Below are 18,277 nucleotides of genomic sequence, written 5' to 3'. Positions count from 1 at the left end.
CATCTAACTTCTCCCCTCTTCTGGCACTCTTGCTTTCTAACGTAAGCCTGCCCGCGACTTTTTTTTTCCAAAATCCTAATCCTTTCTTCAATGAGCAGGTTGAGTGGTATGGCTTCGGTCAAAACCCTAATAGTATCATGCGATACTGTGATGTATGACTTCCCTACTTTTAACAAAACTCTTCTTTGCATACTCAAAAGTTTTCTTTTCAATCTTATCTTCTTAGCATCCTCACCCCAGAACTCACATCCGTAGGCTACAGCATTGCTGGATTGCTGGCTCATCATCTATTGTACAGCGTCATATCAAATGCTTCCCAGTCATGCCTCTACTGGCTCTGGCCTGTCCTTCTAATTTTGCTAAGACTCCTTTAATTGTATTGCACATTTCCTCCAAATGATTTTCAAAGTCATTCCTTTACCTACAGTCAATCCTAATCATGCCTGACGACATATCAAGATTCCTGTTAACACAACAATGGGGTTTTCCAGAATTTTTAGGACCCGTCCATCCTACTTATTTACTTACCCACCTTCCGATATAATCAAATTCTTTTCCGAGATGCAAAACATGTTGGATACAAAATTATTGTTTCTTTGATATTGATCCAGCTGTTTCAAATATTAGTGTAAATTTCAAAGTATTCATCTGTTCAAATGTACACAAACATTTTCTCTCTCCCTTAGAACAACATGAGAACTTTGAAGGCCACTGGGGCAGAGCCCTGGTCGATTTTGAAACATGTTTTGCTTGATGGCAAATTTGCATGCCACGACCTATCCAATGACACCTTAAACATGGTCATCGGAAGCATGGCATCTTCAAAACAATTATCAAAAAATTCATGTTGGCCTATTAAATATATAGATAGATAGATTCATTTCACACTATTTATAGCTTTGTATTCGTTCACAGCTTGAATAATCTGTTACTGTTTATCCCAACCTCAAAGAATTAATCGAATTACATCATTCACCAATATTTAACATTTTAGGAAAACATGAAACACATCTCAGTCTTATAACTATTTTACATTTGTGGGGGGCAAACTGCTCTAAAGCCAATACACCTATTGATTATTATGTCGATTCAATTGATCTTTATTATCCACTTCCACTCTTCTCAATTAAAACCTCTGAAACTAAAGAACTCTTTATTATATGTCTGTTACACTCAAACTCTGGACTTGGACAATGTCTGAGATTTTACCCACATCGCGATATGGAAAGTTAAAATACCCACTCGCGGAGTGAGCGTTTCATTCAGACATTGGCCAAAGTGAATGCCCAGACCGCGTTGGGGGTAAACTGATTTACTCAAATGTCGAAGTCAAAATAAAATGTTCTTGACGAGTGCACAAAGGTAGGTCTAACTGCTCTCTATTTAGGTCTTCATTATGGATGTCCTGCGTGAACGAGAATTTGGCGTTATATTAGAAACTATAAATACCCACAACCCGACGTGAGCAATCACTTTTGCTCACATTACGTTTTGGGAGCTTTGGATTTGCTCGATCACTGAAGAAAATTTTGACTTTGGCATTTGAGTTAATCAGTTCACCCACAACGGCATCTAGACATTTCACTTTGATCGGCCAATGTTTGAATAAAATTCTCACTCCGAGACATGGGTATTTCACACTGTTAACATCTAGAAGTGGGTATAAAAGTTTCAGGCATTGTCCGAATTCAGAGTTTGAGTGTAACACACTAACAGAATAACTAAATACAAATCATCGTTAAACTCACCATTTCATCTTACATGATGAATCTTGTACCGTACTCAGTAACAATGAGAATTACTCCAGGTTCCTGCAAGATAAAACACGCTAAGCTCAATGTTACACATGGATGCAGCAAACTCAATATGATTTTGTACAAGTTTTTATTTAATTACTTAAATAGTACTCTATTTTATACTAACAATATGTCTGGTTTGATTCTGACACTTTAATAACTTGTAATCTGTGTAAAAATGCTAAGCGAATTGAATAAATTAATTTTAAAAATCCGCAGTTTCTTCTATTGTATGTTTTCCAAAATAAATTAAGCAATCAGCGATTAATGAAAATCAAATTTGTTTATTATATGCACTCAAAGTAAATCGTTTTATTATTTAAATAAATGAAACTGTTAATGATCTTTATGATTAAAATTAATTAGAAATGACGACTAATACTTTGGATTGTAATACATGATAAATACTTTTTAAATAAATAAAATAAGTAATTTCTCCAAGCAATGGGAACCTGACTGTTCAAGATTACAAACCATCGTAAATAACATTTGTTAAAATCATAGTTTCATCACTGCTCCATGATAACATCTTAAGCCAGCAAGTTTCATCTTGAGGAACTTTAATTGAATAAATTACTTACAGTTCAAAAGCAATACTTTTTATTGAGCTGAAAATCTGCAAGGAGAAATTACTTCTAGTCCCCTGCAACATGTTTTTATTTTAACTAATCCTAATTATTATAAATTTCAATTACGGGCTACGGCATCGCTTCAACTCATTCCCTTACTTAATAAATTCCCTTACTTGTTATTGATGTTTAAATTTGCTAATAGCTGTCTTTTTATGGTTGTATCCACTATGTACTAAAGATGATCCATTTTTTATTTTTTATTGGAAGCTAAAACTGTAAAATAGTTGGGTAGCTGAGTAATTAGTGCTCGCCTAGGAATCGAAAAGTCACTGGCTCGATCCTGAGAAAAAATTTAGCTTTCCGATATGGTTCAAAACCGGGCACAGCTGACCTTGATTAATTGGTTATAAATAATGTTCCTGGATAATTAAACAGCTGGTCTTAGCCAGTAACATCTCAATGCTTCTCACTCCAATGTTACACTAATCCTTCACTCATTTTTGGGTAAAAAAATGCACCAGGTGGTGTCCCCATCTCAATTGATAATGAATGATAAAGATAAACAGACAATACAATAAGTTTTGTTGTAGGTTATTGACAATATTGGAATTGTAGTGTTGATTTATAGGATTGTTAATGGAATTTAGTGTAAAAAACCTGATTATACTGTATAGTTTAATAACCATGCCTGAAATATTTAGAAAGGCTTTTTTTTTAGTTTCACAGAGTTTAAATAAGAAACTTACGAGTTCAGTGTACTAACCCTTTTCTACGGAGGTTTTACAGCCTATGTTAGAGTTTATAGAATTGTTCTGTATCAACAACTGTGTTATTGTGTTAACAGATAAGGTTCATTGCCACTCAGTTTAATTCAATTTTGAACATTTTTTTATGCCAATGGAATTGATAAAAATCTTTTATGCGACCTGATTATTTAAATTCTCTTAGGTTTTTCATTCACCTATTATGAGTTGTTTATGGTTACATTAGAAAATGTCTTTTTCTGGCTCATAAAAACCCTTAATGTTTTACTCAGTACTCTTTCAGCATTATCTTAATATAGAATAAATTATTTACAAACTGCTTTACAGCTCAGGTTGGAAAAGTTGCCGCAAATTAACCATAACAACTTTGTTTCAAATGTGCATGACAACTTTTGCTCCTATGAAATATCGTTAGACCGATGTTTCTAGGTGTCGAGATTGCTTCGGCAAAAAACTCAAACAAACAAACAAACAAACTAGGAACGTTGCCGCAAAGTTGACACAACGTTTCATGTTTCAACAATTTCAACAATTTTGTTGCAAACATTATAATCTATCATTGCAACTTTTCATAAAGTTGCTGCAAGTTTTTTTTTCTATCTGAGACATTTCTTAGCAGATTCAAACATGATTTATAATAATAACGTTCCAATCCAAATCACAACTCACCAAAACATCATCCTTATCCAGTACTGTGCCAATGGCCCTGAAGTGGTTACTGACTCCGATATCCTTCTTGTGTACCTTATTTTCCTGACTGGAAGGTTTCTCGCTGAGATACAGAATGTTCACTCCTTCCACAGGCTGTTTAGCCTCACACAGACTAGAGAAGTTTTGTCTGGAGTTGACCACGACAAAGTAGTGCATCATTTGAGGATCCACCACACTGCAACGGTCAGTTGTAAAAATAAAAATTAACGTATATGATTGAGTGTATATCTTCTAAAATTATTTCTCAATCATAAAGTGATTTTCTAAGCAAGTAATTAACAAATGAAAACTGATGAGGGATTATGTTAAGTGGGGATGAATGATAAGTGAGTTAACTAAGTAAATGGTTACTAGATATAAGAAGCCCAAATTGGTAGACTCATCCTGAAGAAAGCTATACAGTTGTATTGATTTATTGATACTAGTATTTTGTTGATTAGACTAATTATGATACACACAGTTTACCAAACGGTCCCAATAAGATCAAATATACAGTTTAAAAACTGATAACAAACGAAGAAATGGTCAAATCTACAGTATACAAACTTCTACTACGTCTCAAACCCAAAAATTAGTAGACAAGTTTATCTATTTATATTATAAATTATATTTATTTATATTCATTTATATTTTTTTATATTTATTTATTTATTTCATATATTCATTTTCTTATATGACATTATATAAGCTTATCCCACAAGATTAAACCCATGGAATTATACATACTCATTCACGTAATAAAATCCACAAGAGTCTACAAAATCAATCATGTGATGGAATGATTCCCATACACAGGCTAAATCCACATGATAAAACCCACAATACATCAAGTCTTCCCAGTTTGTCAAATAAAATTTATTTAAATAGGTATCTATTTTTTATATATTTATACAATTTTAGTTTGTACAATAACATTTTTTCTGAAATGGGGCCCATTAGTGTTAAACCCAAATAACATGCATTTGAAATAGGAAAATTAGGTTTTTTGTCATTTACACAAAAACTAAAAGAGATAAAAAGTGGGTGTAAAAATTACAAAGTTGCTAAGAATTAAAAAACCTATAAAATGATGTGGACATATGTTTCTATTTGAAAATTTTAAACAATTTGGGCATTTGCAAATTTTTAAAAATATTTTTTTTTTATAGTAAAAACGTTCGGTTTAGACACACAGTATGCTCAGCGTGATCAAACTCATAGTAAACGCAATGGTCCAGACTCATAGTAGACTAGACGTGATGAAACGCATAGTAAACACAATGGTCCAGACGCACAGAAGGCTCGGCGTGATCAAACGTTCGAAAACAAGAGGTTTTGTAATTTCCTGTTCTCACTCGTCTTGTAATGACTTCGGGTTTAAAGGACCATAAAAATCGTATTACCATAAAAATGTGTAAGCCCATAAATGTTTGGGTGATGGGGTGTGTGGCTAGAGGCAGGCCGACGCTTTGTATAAGCTATAAAGTGGATGAGTTACGTAGGTCCTTCGCACGCCCGCGGCTGCTGCCCTGCTTCTGAACTGACGCCGAAGTTGTTGGATTAATACATTTAACGTACTGAATGTGGCGTCGGAATATCTTCATGTTAAATTTCCAGAAGGTTCCAAGATTCCTGTACAAAATGCGTTATTTTTAAGACCATTCCTGTACGAAGAACTTGAAGAATCGAGCCAAAAGAGCGAATATAAAAGTATTCACGTTTTTGAACGATTTTTACGAATTGATCAATTAAGATGCCACCTCGAAGGTTAAATGACTGCAGTGAAGGTATATGTTCATATTAAATAAGCAGATGATTCCTGCTGATTTATTTGTGCATAAAGACGTTTTTGCAAGATTCTGTACACAGAACATAGTATAGAAACTGAACGTGAACGTAGGGAAATGTGCAGAAAAGCGTGGAGAGAAAATCGTGTTAATGTTTTCAGAAGATTTTTATTAATTGATAAACTATGACGCCAACACTGCAAGGTGCTACAACCAAAGCCAAATCAAAAAATTTAGTTGAAGTTCTTCAACACTTTAACTCCTAACTAACTAAAATCTAAAATGTTCATATAATAACAAAAAAAAAAAAAAAATATATATATATACAACTAACTGTCGGTAAATACAAAGTGATAAAAATAAAATATTGTGTCTAAGACGCGCACAATGTTCCCAAGTGTCAAAGCTACTTCTGTTTACCCACTAACGCAGGTCCCGTAACAACTAACGTTTCCCGGTAGCAGCAACCCTGCGCAGCCCATTCTCAGCTGGCTTTTTGCCCGCTCGCATCAGCAATGCCAGTACCGACCTACCTTAACGTTTGACGTGTTTTTTCCTCGAGAATGTTTTAAATCCGATTTAATTGAATTGCTAGTTTGTACACAGTTTCATCATTGCTTGTTTAATAGATAAGTCACTAGTGGAATGCTGATCGAGTTTTTAACACCAGTACAAACCTCCGAGGCTTGTCCGCGGATGAACGATTGCCGGCGAAAAAAGGCCAAACAAGCTCCTCGTCTATGAAAAACACGATTATTTTTTATTCGAGCTGCAAAACTACACTTTGCTCACTGGATTGCAAAATGTCATAAGCCTCCATCAATCAAAAGAGAGGGTTTGGTAAAAAATGCGAATAATGGATACATCAAACGTAAAGGATGGACTGAAACGTGATATTTGTTATCATACGAATGTGGACCACGAAAATCTTCAACATTTAATATGGACTATTGTCTCATTTAAAAAAAAAATGTATCCAATATTGAAAGTATTCAGGTAACGTACAGGTGTTTTTTTAGTTACTTAGTTACCTAGGGAGCAAGCTGGTCTAGTGGTAGGTCTCGGGGATTCAGAGCCAACGGCCCTGGGTTCAAATCCCGCCAATCACCAATTGGTTTATCATGTGATAATGCCGCAACCCTCTAGGACTAACCTCTAGTATTGCGTTAAACAGTTCCGGGCTAGATCCTAGCGTCCTAGGATGTGAAGGTGGGACATTTTAGTTCCAACAGCTGTTATTTAGTCACGTAGTTTATACAGCTGTTATTTTGCCATTTAGTTTACACAGTAGTTATTTGGCCACGCAGTTCATACTGTGAATGGATACTATCTCCTTAAAGAAAAATACTAAAATTTAATATTTTGTATTTAAGTAATTTAGTCATGAAGTTATACACAGAGGTTTAAAGCAATTTTTACCGTAAGTATATATGTTAATAGGAGGTTCGTCTCGTAGTATGCCGCAACACTTTTCGTTGATACCGTAGGTAATAAGTCACGTAGTTTCATACCTAATTAGTCAGTTGCCCAGGTAGTTAGTCACGTAATTAAACACGGTTGTAGATTGTCCACTAGTGGGGTCTAGTGGGTACGCGGAGGTATCGGTAATTGATCTGGTTGTGTGGTGTGTGTCTGCCGCGCATGATAATGTCTGTTTAACGTGTCAATCACTCCGTCATCAGGAATGCAGCTGTGCTTCCTAGTGCCGCCGACCACGGGTTGTGCGCTGCTCGAAATCGAGCTATAATCGCAGTCAATACCACGTCAGTGTTTATTAAGATTTTGCTTGGTGAAGAATTCTACACCAATGTAATACGGTAAAGTCCGTTAGCTTTACGGTGGTTTGAGACTGGACCCAGCTGTCACTGATCACTGGGTTTAAAAAATGTGCATGGCTAAATAAACAGCTGATCTTGAACAGTAACAAATCTACACAGATCATCTCACTCTATTCTACACTTTCTTTGAATTAGTATTCCGATTTAAATCCGCACCTTGGTATGCGTTTATCCACATATAGGCTAAACCCAAAGTCCCCATGAACTTTTGAGAAAACTACAAGTCACACTCCCATAAACCATATACTTAAATGTTCGTCATGACGAGAAACCTTGCGGCAAAAAGATCCATTATTTCATAAATTGCCCTTTAAGGTCGTAATTCCTTTCTAAAGGGAACTTTCCATATACCTAATGTTAAAAATACCTCAGCTGTACTTACTTATTTGTTATTCTTTCAATTTATTACCTTATTAAAATCAGGTGTGATTAAATGTTTGCATTACTGTATTCTGTTTTGTTAATTTCAGCTTAACTTTACCAATCAATAGTTTTATTAATACTTATGAAGAAGTCAAACGGGGTGAAGCCCGTGGTTAACAGCTGGCCAGTAATAATAGCTAATTTGAAATTAGGTAAACACCTTGACCATTGTTGAAGAACAGCTGAGTTTGACATTTGAGAAAAACTGGAACATTTTGACCACGAGTTTGATTGTCGAGTTTGAAATACATATGCAATAATTGATGTTGACTAGCTAAATTTGAAAGTTAATTGACCAAGACTGCTGCTGTAGAACATCTGAGTTTGACCGAAGAGAAAACTTATATCATGGTCGAAAACAGCTGAATTTGACATTTTATTAAACCTAGTTCATTTTTGGGAACAGCTTAGTCCAACAGTTGGCAAAACCTAGACCATTGTTGCAGCACAGCTGAGTTTCTCATTTCTTAAAGCCTAGACCATTATTGGCGGGAAGTGTGGCTAGAAGCGGACGTCTATGGTCATAACTCAAAAGCACGCGCGTGCCTATCGCGCACCAAAACCCGCGTCCGCCTGATGAAACTGTGACAAGAGTACAAACAACCAGTTACTGCATCACGGCTTTAATTGCCCACGACGTATAGAATGAGGTTGTTCAATGAGTCATTTTGGAAACCGTTTTTTGCATTGCTATGTTGTGTTTTTTGCAGAAAAAGTGAAGTTTGGTTTTTTACTTATTCTTAAGTTTTTGAGGATAACTAATTTATTTATGTCAGACCCCAAATTAACGGGTTCAAATCTTACAATTACAACTTGAAGGCAGAAGGCATTAACATAATGTTTACCCTGTTTATAGCCAAGCTTAAAATAACATAATGTAATTGGATTAAGGTTATACAGTATTTATCTATTTGCTCTTTCAATTATTGAAATCCATAAGTTCAGCTTAGGGCTGTATTCGAGTTTATGGATTTTTGTTTCGACTTGGTGAAAATGGCTAAGAACAACGATGTCCAAGGATACAGTTGCATTCGGCCAACGTTTTAAATAAAATTGACTATGGATGTCTTCTGTTGTTGACCATTCCTCGACGCCTGGTTTGAATGGTCTCCAATATCCACGGATCATAGGTCTATAAGTGTACAACGAAATGAGCAACTTCCCTATACGTATACAATCCAGAATTCGCGGATGGCGAAATTCTAGCTTGAATTTAAAAATAAGTCCTCTATTCTTCGATTAAATCAGTAGCCTCTTTTTACGAGTTAATGTAATGTTGAGTTAATGTACAAAATCATAAAGCCATCATCGTCTGACGATCTAACACGATTCAAAAGACCAGACCTTGTTAACGAATTAAATACGTAAAACAAAGCACAATAAGTTAAGTAGTTTAGTTATAACATTTTTTAATGAAATATAGATCTGATTTTGAAAACTATTTACGGATTCAAACTGCTTATAACAGATTTGTTAAGGAACTATAGTTTAAAAAAATGTTCTTGACACAATAAGCAATGTGCTCAAAAACGTAATACATTGTATTGTGCAATAAAGAAACACGTTGCTGCAGTGATTGGATGTTATATAGTTTAAAAGAGCAGTGCTTCACCAATGCTTTATTTAAGATGCAAAATGTCTCTCAAAGAGTAGGAAAAATGTAAAAGGTTACCTAGTGCTCGTATTGTTTGGAGGTTCTGCCCATCTGCATACTATTTTATACTGTATTTATGAGTTTCATGATCTATATTATTTGTATAGTTTACATTGGTTTTGGTGGCTTTATCTGTAAATACTTTTGCAGAGGCCTTAAAGTTATAAATAGGGCAAAATCTGACTCTTAGAAAAATTCAACCATTCAAAATTGTTAGAGCTTTCCATTGTGGGAGGTGCTGAATATAAACAGTTTTCATAATCTGAAACCCTTAACACGTTTTTAAGATAGTTGACTCCTCATTTCCGAACTTCATGGCTATGCCTATTTGTTGGGAATTTGCAATAGTATTCTTGGAATTGAACTAGGGTTATAAGGAAAGAAAGATTAGCATACTATTCACTAGACAAGTCGGCTATATCATGATTTTAATTTATTTCTTGGGGAAAATGTGTTACCTCTGATCCCAGCGGAGAGTCACTTTGTTCCGATGAAGACGAGGTTGTAGCCTCAACCTGGGAGTCTGGCGGATCCTCAACACAGCGGGCACTCCGGGTAGTTTGGTGGCATAGAGGGTGACCTGGGTGTCTCGTCCCTCGGCCACCAGGTCCAGAAGGTAGAGACCCGCTGGGGCGGAGGCCCAAGAGTAGACGTGCTGGGACCTCCCCCGAGACATGGCCAGAGATGACTCCGATCTGCCTCCTATATAGTCCTTTACTGTAACAAACACGTGGTCACTCAGGATGTATCTTGAATGTGATGGTCCTCGGCCACCAGGTCCAGAAGGTGAGTGACCCGTTGGGGTGGAGGCCCAAGAGTAGACGTACTGGGACCCCCGAGACACGGCCAGAGATGACTCCGATCTGCCTCCTATATAGTCCTTTACTGTAACAAACACGTGGTCACTCAGGATGTATCTTGAATGTGATGGTCCTCGGCCACCAGGTCCAGAAGGTGAGTGACCCGTTGGGGTGGAGGCCCAAGAGTAGACGTACTGGGACCCCCGAGACACGGCCAGAGATGACTCAGATCTGCCACATATGTAGTCTTTTGTAAACACTGATAGTATGTTGATCCAGGATGCAATTTGGATGTGATAGTCCTCAGCCACGGAAAAAGGAGTGAGGGTACAAAGATTGTTATCGGGAGGGACCAGAAAATGGATAGAATTCATCAGGAGGCCTTAGGTCCTGCGATGGAGTTCAAGCTTAGAGAGGTAGTAGATGATTAATGAGTTTAGTACTCTGGGACTTAAAAAGTTGAAATTTTTGACACTGCTGACATGAATGAAACTGGTCCCTTGCCATAGTTTTCAAGAAGTGAACTAGAAGATGTGTAAGATGAATATACCCGCAAGTTATGAGCCAACCTCCCCATTTGAATAGGCTGGATTAGTTTAGGTTTTTAGGCGCCTACTTAATATCTCGTCTCTTTATCTCTATCTCTCTGCCTACCCGGTTACTTCAACCCATGCATATCACAACGACGATACGCTTATACATACGACCTAAAATCTGAATGGAAAGGGTCCAAACAACTACCCTCAACCGACATTACCTGACATACTTCACTACACTTGCGATAATGTTACTGAGATGTTAGCAGCAGATATGCTATATTCACCATTGAGGAAATCCAGCAGACTCCATTATCCTTAAATACGTTAAAATCCCATAGTTAGCGCTGTTGAGATGAAGTAATTTCCTGCAGTTGAGTCCCCGACCGCAAAAACTAGATCACGACTAACTTACCACAGTCGTGATTCACATTTATGTTTTTCTAATCACAGAGTGACGCACAAAACGCAATAATTTACCAAGCGGTTATAACGAAGTTTAAGCGCCGCAAACCGCTTGACATGAAGAGATGAGGCTTGGTTGCATGCGCAGGCAGGCCAGGGCCTACTAGCTTGGTCCGTTATGGGAAATAAAACAAGCTTTCAGCTTGTAACGGGTCGACACACAGATACTTTAGTACCATTCAAACCTTCCTGTCCATCTTATGAAAAATAAACCCCGCAATAATTATTGTTTGTTGAAAATGTTACAAGAATTTGTTGGATTTTTGTGTGCAGCAAATTGAAGCCTAAATATTTATTTTTATAGACATATTGGGTATCAATTTAAAGCTCATTTCCTCTAGATGTGCCTTTTGCGGGTTTGGATGATATCCCGTGAAAGCCCTTCGTCCTGTAGGCTTTTGCAATTTCATAGTGCTGAATTCGGTTGTCAATCATCTTAACCTTTTCAAGTTTACATTTGCTTACATCAAAACAGATGGCCATGATACAATTTTGTTTACATCCTTACGAAAATGGGGTTGCCTGTAGTTGGTGATGTTTCAGAGTGAATTCAAGTAAAATGTTGTAATGTTAGTTATGTAAAATGTAAAGAAGATTACGTTGGACTTTGTGTTTTCATAGTATGTTTCGTTAGTATTTGTAATGTTTCTAAGATGCCTCGAAGAGATCGCACACGCAATGAAAATAATAGGGTTCGCAATGCAAATAATAGGGATATGATGAGACAAGATCGTTTACATCGTTATCAACTATATATCAAATATATCACGAATTTTGAAGCCAAAAGGTGACGCAGGTTGCTTAACATGTACTTAACATGATTTCCCTTCCACCGTGATCAATAACATTATCATTATGAGATGGGGACGCCACCTAGGTGCGTATTTTAACCCAAATATGAGTGGAGGATCGGCGGAGCATTGTTACTGACTAAGATCAGCTGTTTTAATCAGTCATGATCATTTATTTAAAGCCGAAAACGATCAGGAACAGCTGTGTCAAGTTTCGAACCATTGAATTGTAGCTACCCCGATGGAGAATCGTTGCAAAGCATCCGCAACTACGGTCTTGTATCTATAGTTTGGTCAACTAACCATGGTGGTTGGGGATAAGGCATAACTGTAGCCAATTAATAAGGTTTGTGTTCATTGGCATCAGGTAGGTCTCATCCCTTACAGCCTTCGTTATTTATACAAACTATATCTTTACCAATGTAATAAAACTTTCATCCATCGCAAAACAAGATTGGAAAATGTACTTCCGTGGAAACCTTTCATCAGGATTTGTAGATTGGCTGTCAAGAATTAGAGTGAGGCTATTGATACTATAGGTATAGATATAGATAGATATAGGTATAGACTGGGACGGGTGGCGTCGTCCTGTAATCCAGCTACTAGGAGGTCACGGATTGTGAATATTTATAGGTATGCACTGTGGATGGGATACTCCCTGGTGTGGATTAACGTCCGCACTAGTGAGTATTACGAGTACTATCCTTATAATTAGACCAATTCGTATATACCAAGGAAAAAATGTGGTTCGGATTCCACTATAAACTGTAGGTCCCTTAGTTGCCATTAGCTGTTTGGGCTATTAATTAACAGCTTTGTCTAAGGAATGTCGGCCTTAGTCACTAACAAGACTACAAGATCGCGCCACTCATCCTACACACATCTCCATTCATACTTGGCTTAAAATACCTACATTGTATGGTCGCCATTTCATAAGAAAGTATTAAAGTATATATTTTCTTATGTATCCATCTTAGTAATCATTATGTATTCTGAAGTATGCGTAATGCACTTTCGTCGTACAGCAATAGTTCTAATGAATAATTTATTACTGTTTCTTTAGTTTTTACACTTTTTAAAACAATCTAAATCCGAAATAATCCTTAAAGCAACTGTAACCTACAAACAAATACCTCGTCAGCATTTGCGTGCAGAGAGTAACTTGTTTCGATTGGATGTCATTTCAAAACACCGCATTACATAAAATCCGCTCGACTAGCTCCGTTGATGATTTATAAACGCAACGCATACGCTCAACAATACCTACGACATAAAGATGGATATTTCTGATTTAATATGGCGTTTGTGATTGGCATTGCGCCGAAACATTAAAATGTTCCCGGCTTGGGATTCGTAATGGGAATGGGATTGCTGACGAGGTGTGTATGAGTCAATTTTGGTAGCTAATCCAGTCTCGTAGATATTACAATTGACTCTAATTACAATCTGAAAATTTCTCATCTGACACTTTGGCCAAAGTTTTTAAACAGCCGAGTCTGTACCTGCAATAATTGAGAGATTACTGTATAACGAAAAGAAGCAATCTTTCGTCACATAAAGCAAAATCAAGCAGCAGCTTGATAATTAATCAATCGTTGATATGGGGACGTATTTTAACCCAAATATGAGTGAAGGATGAGTGTAGAATGATGACCTGTGTAGCTTTGTTACTGACTAAGATCAGCGGTTTCATTAGCCAGGGTCATTTATTTAAAGCCCAATGATCAGGAACAGCTGGGCCCAGTTTCGAACCATCAAAAAGCTACTGATGGACTTTAAGCTACACCGTAGTAAACACTACTTCTAGATACCTTGGGCGACATCATTTTTCATTTTGTTTACCTTTCCTCATATTACCAACGAAATAACTTAACGAAGCAGGTCAATAGGGTCAAGCGTATACTGAATAACCTTTCTGCTCGTTTGAAGACACTTCAGTGCATAACTAAGAGTTAGGTTAGATTAGATTAGGTTAGTTAGGTTATGAGACCAGCCAAACCTCGGTTGTTTGCCCGAGTTTTTAACAATTCTAAAAGGGAGTTCTGACCCTTCTTTAATACTTGGAATGTTGTCCAATTCTAGTCCAGCTTTATAACTTGTATAGCAGTGTATACTTACAGAAGCCTGAAGTGTTTGACTGGGGTATGTGGTAGACGGTGGAGTTGACAATTCCACTGCACGGTCTGATGATGAGAGTGAGAGGACCATTGGCGTGATGGAGGTGGAGATATCTGTAAACATAGGACAGATTTTACAAAATTTTAGTATATTTATACGAATAAACAATTAGTTAATCACGATATTCAAAGAAATACTTCAAATACAGGTTGGAAATAAATGGTAAGTATACACCATTAATTGACTACACAAATTGACAAACACCAAAGAACTTCATAGAAATGATTACAGATTTAAAGTACTAACTATTTGAGAAAACTCGTCTATCGCCCAGGACTCAGGCCAAAAAAGTAACTTTGTTCCTACACTAATTACAATGCAGAACTGCTTTGAATCTTTAAACAGTTCATCAGAACTTCTCTATGTAGCCTAATGCAAATTGGTCCAAGTTTCCAAGAGCTGATCGGAGAGTTGTTATTTATATATTCCAGTGTTCCTGCTTCCTGGAAGTAGTTGAGATGTCCTGCAACGATATCAACGAATACGAACAGAGATTAGGCGAGTCCTGAAGCCATGAATATGAAGTGATATGAACGTGGAAGTGTATAAAAATGTAACGAAATATACGACAAACTATGGCCTATATGGTCGAATTATCCTGTGGTATGCAATATTTTAAAGTAAACATGAACAATTACCTAGTTTACTAGTGCAATACAGATGCAACTTTAAACAAATTTTTAAACCCTTTAAAAAACCCTTAAAAACCCTTTAAGCACGTTTTTCTAATTTAAGTTTCTAATTCTTTCTTAATTGTTTTCGCGTTAGTTGAGAGAGGAGGCATGGAAGTTATCAGCACGGTAAAATTTTTTACCTTATGCAATAATTCATAAAACTGTAAAATGTTAAATAGATATTTTCAAAAACAAATCGAAAAAAGTATATAGTTTACAAGACACTTTTTTCTTATATCCAATATTTTTTGAGCTATTAGCAATATGAGCCATTCAACAATAATTTTAAGTATTACCTTATAACGTTTGACTAAGTATTTTATGTGGTTTTAGCGGATTTACCATACAGGGAACAAGTTATGACCGTATGTCTCATAGTAAGATCTAGATTTGAAACCGATTTACTTTTCGTTTTGATGGCCCAAACACCTGCCGTTTAAGAACACAACAAAACAATTATTGATTTACAAAGCGTTGTTGTAGGCCTACGCTTAATGGTCACGGAGAAAATAACTGCCAATTTAAAATCCCTGTGTTATTCTTATGGAGAATCAATTAACTGTCCCAGTTTACTTATTTATGGATGTACTTTGATCAAATTCCGCAAATTTGTTTATTATATACAAAGCTATTAAGATTTTAATACTGTAAGGAACACACACCCTGTATCAGCAAACCTAACTCGATAATTTTGAAGATAACAAATACTTTCTCTGTATACTATGGTATAGCCCCGGATAAAGTAAAAATGAAAATTATATTCAGATTTAGATTCATTATGTTTGTGAAATCTAATTCAAATTTTTATTTGCTAATTTGTAAAACAGTGTAATGTAGGTTTTGATTTGTTTGTGAGACAATTTCATTTAGGTTAGAATTTGGTAATTTGTAAAACTGCATAGTAAAGGTTAAGCTGAAAATACATACAATTGCCCATTATTTGTGCTTTATAGCAAATTTAGGAAAACAATATAATGTATAACACGAGCGCAAACTCTCCTGCGGCTCGCGCGTAAACATTTCTCTCAATTGCAGCAAAGAGCCACTTTGCGCACTAGTTAAACAAAACTATTTAAGTTAATCTTTCGGCTTCTAATTTTATGGTTAGTTCTAATTTCACGAATTACATTAAATTTACTACATTAGCCTTCTTTCACACAAAAAAAAGGTGTGAAAGAAGCCTTATACAACAACTGCACTGAAAGATGAATATGTTAAGTCACTTACGTGGAGTTGCTGCTGGAAGGTATGAGAACTGAAACCTCCAGATCCTCCGGTAGTACGCTGGTCGTGGAGAAGATAAAGTTCTTGGTCAACTTGGGGAAGGGTCCTGGGAAAGGGTTGCTGGGGAAGGAAGAAGCTTGGAGGGTGAGGACTGACTGGAGGTTGATCAAGGAGCACCAGAACAGAGCTTCGGCCACAGTCCGCATCCTGGAATATCATCTGGTGTTAGATGGTCACGAAATTGGGAATAGTAATAAAACATGCACAGAGAAATCGATGTTTTAATGCTCCTAAGTAGACTTGTAGCTGGGTAGACGAGTAAGGTTAGAGTGTTCACATGTTCAAAATGTTCAGAATTGCCAGTTCGATCCTGAGAAAAGTAAAGCCTTTAGATAGTTCTGGTGAAAACTATATAGAAACTGGACCAAATTGTCCTTGATCGTTGGGATTTTATAAATGGTTTTTAGTGGAGAAACAGCTGATCTTAATCCCTAACAAAACTACCAAATGCATATAACTGCACTCTGCACTCATATGTTAAAATACTTACAATTGTTTTTTCCTACAGTCACCCGACAAAGTTGGCTTCCTTGTACTGTTTATAGTACAGAAAGCTGGTAATTGCTGCATATTTATACTTTTCCGTACGGTTTATACTTTGCCGTACGGTTTATACTTTGCCGCACATCATGATTCCAACGAAACAACACAAAACAGCGTGGTTCTATTATGAACGTAATCCGTGTACGCTTGGAAATAGGTTGGCAACACTTAAAGATAATTATACTATGAGCAGCTGATTGACTATTATAACTACGATTTAACCTGTCATTTCGTTTTTATAGTTTAGGTATTTCTGAACATTCTGGACTTTTCATTTAAACGTTTTTAAAACATTCCTACGATCTTAATAAACAAGAAAATACCTTTAAATCATTTTTTTCAGGCGCGGAAACCAGTTCAAATTACAAAAACATACGGAACTATATTCTCAAAACGCGGAGCACATTTCTTGCCGAGGAAAAATAGCGGAGTGATACAGACCGCGGGTACTACTTTCTCTAGGGCACCTATTTGTGTTGCCAGCTGAACCTAAAAACGTGTTTTATAGTGTTTGAAAGACTAATTATTTATATGCTTTATAGTGACTGTAGGAAAAATATAATGTGTAACACGAGTGAAAAAGGCCTTTGCTGCACTCGAGATCATTCCGCACTCGCCTGCGGCTCGTGCGTAAACATTGCTCTCGTGTGCAGCAAAGTGCCACTTTCACCACTAGTTACACAAATAACTATTATTTCTCAGTGTAACAGTAAAAAGGTTTATTTTAAAGTCTAAAGTTCTAATGTATGTTAAATAGGCATTGGTTTTCATTGAGGAAAATTAAATAAATAATGTTTACAATATTAAGGATTCAAAATAAAAACACCTAGTAAGGAACACTTAAATATATCTGAACCTTCTGTGTACATGGAGTAGTTAACGGACAATATAACATAAACTATATAGAACGGTTTTTAATTCAATGTGGGCACTTCAATCTTCATCAGAACCAAGAATAGAGGATTATCAATTATCAATTATTTAAGATGGGGGCGCCACTATGTGCGTATTTTAACCCAAATATGAGTGAAGGATGAGTGTAGGCTGAGTGGCGGATATAAAATATGACTGCATAGGTAAAACCTATTGGTGATAAGCGGGACTTTACATCCGCGTCCCCTGCTAAGTATAAGCAAACTGTATTTGATAAAAAAATCAACACGATACTGCAGGTTAAACTTATGAATTTAAAAATTCAATGTGTTTAGTTGTGCTATTCTACCTTTGGCAACTCTACATTCACTCCCGATCGAAAGCAACACATCTGACAATCATGAATCTCACATCGACCAATTCTCTAAACTGTTTTGTCAGTGATACATCTCAAAGGTCGCCGCTGACAGCTCTCAGATGTCTAACAAAGGAGAATCAAGTACCCTTTAGACTATTGATGGGTCTGGTAGCTCCAAAACTCGAATTCGATTTGCATCGATAAACCAGTTTGCTCGAAGTGGGTCAGTATATAGCTGTTGACGTTATGTG

General features: G+C 36.5%; 1 protein-coding gene across 1 annotated transcript in view; it reads right to left on the bottom strand.

The window, feature by feature from the left end:
* The window catches only part of LOC128989391 (protein NDNF-like), a 36,998-nt gene that overhangs the window by 6,166 nt on the left and 12,555 nt on the right, over positions 1–18,277 (bottom strand). The window contains exons 2-5 of the mRNA XM_054411281.1: positions 16,196–16,399; positions 14,235–14,347; positions 9,983–10,241; positions 3,802–4,018 (exon numbers count right to left, since the gene is read on the bottom strand). Of these exons, the coding sequence (XP_054267256.1) occupies positions 3,802–4,018; positions 9,983–10,241; positions 14,235–14,347; positions 16,196–16,399 (793 nt within the window). The remainder of the gene's footprint in view (positions 1–3,801; positions 4,019–9,982; positions 10,242–14,234; positions 14,348–16,195; positions 16,400–18,277) is intronic.

This window comes from Macrosteles quadrilineatus, unplaced genomic scaffold (genome assembly GCF_028750875.1).
Source record: "Macrosteles quadrilineatus isolate MER2022 unplaced genomic scaffold, UCM_ALF_1.0 Scaffold_3__2_contigs__length_128488019, whole genome shotgun sequence".
Taxonomy (NCBI): domain Eukaryota; kingdom Metazoa; phylum Arthropoda; class Insecta; order Hemiptera; family Cicadellidae; genus Macrosteles; species Macrosteles quadrilineatus.
Note: the sequence above shows the minus strand (reverse complement) of the source record. Positions and strands in the feature narration are given on the sequence as shown.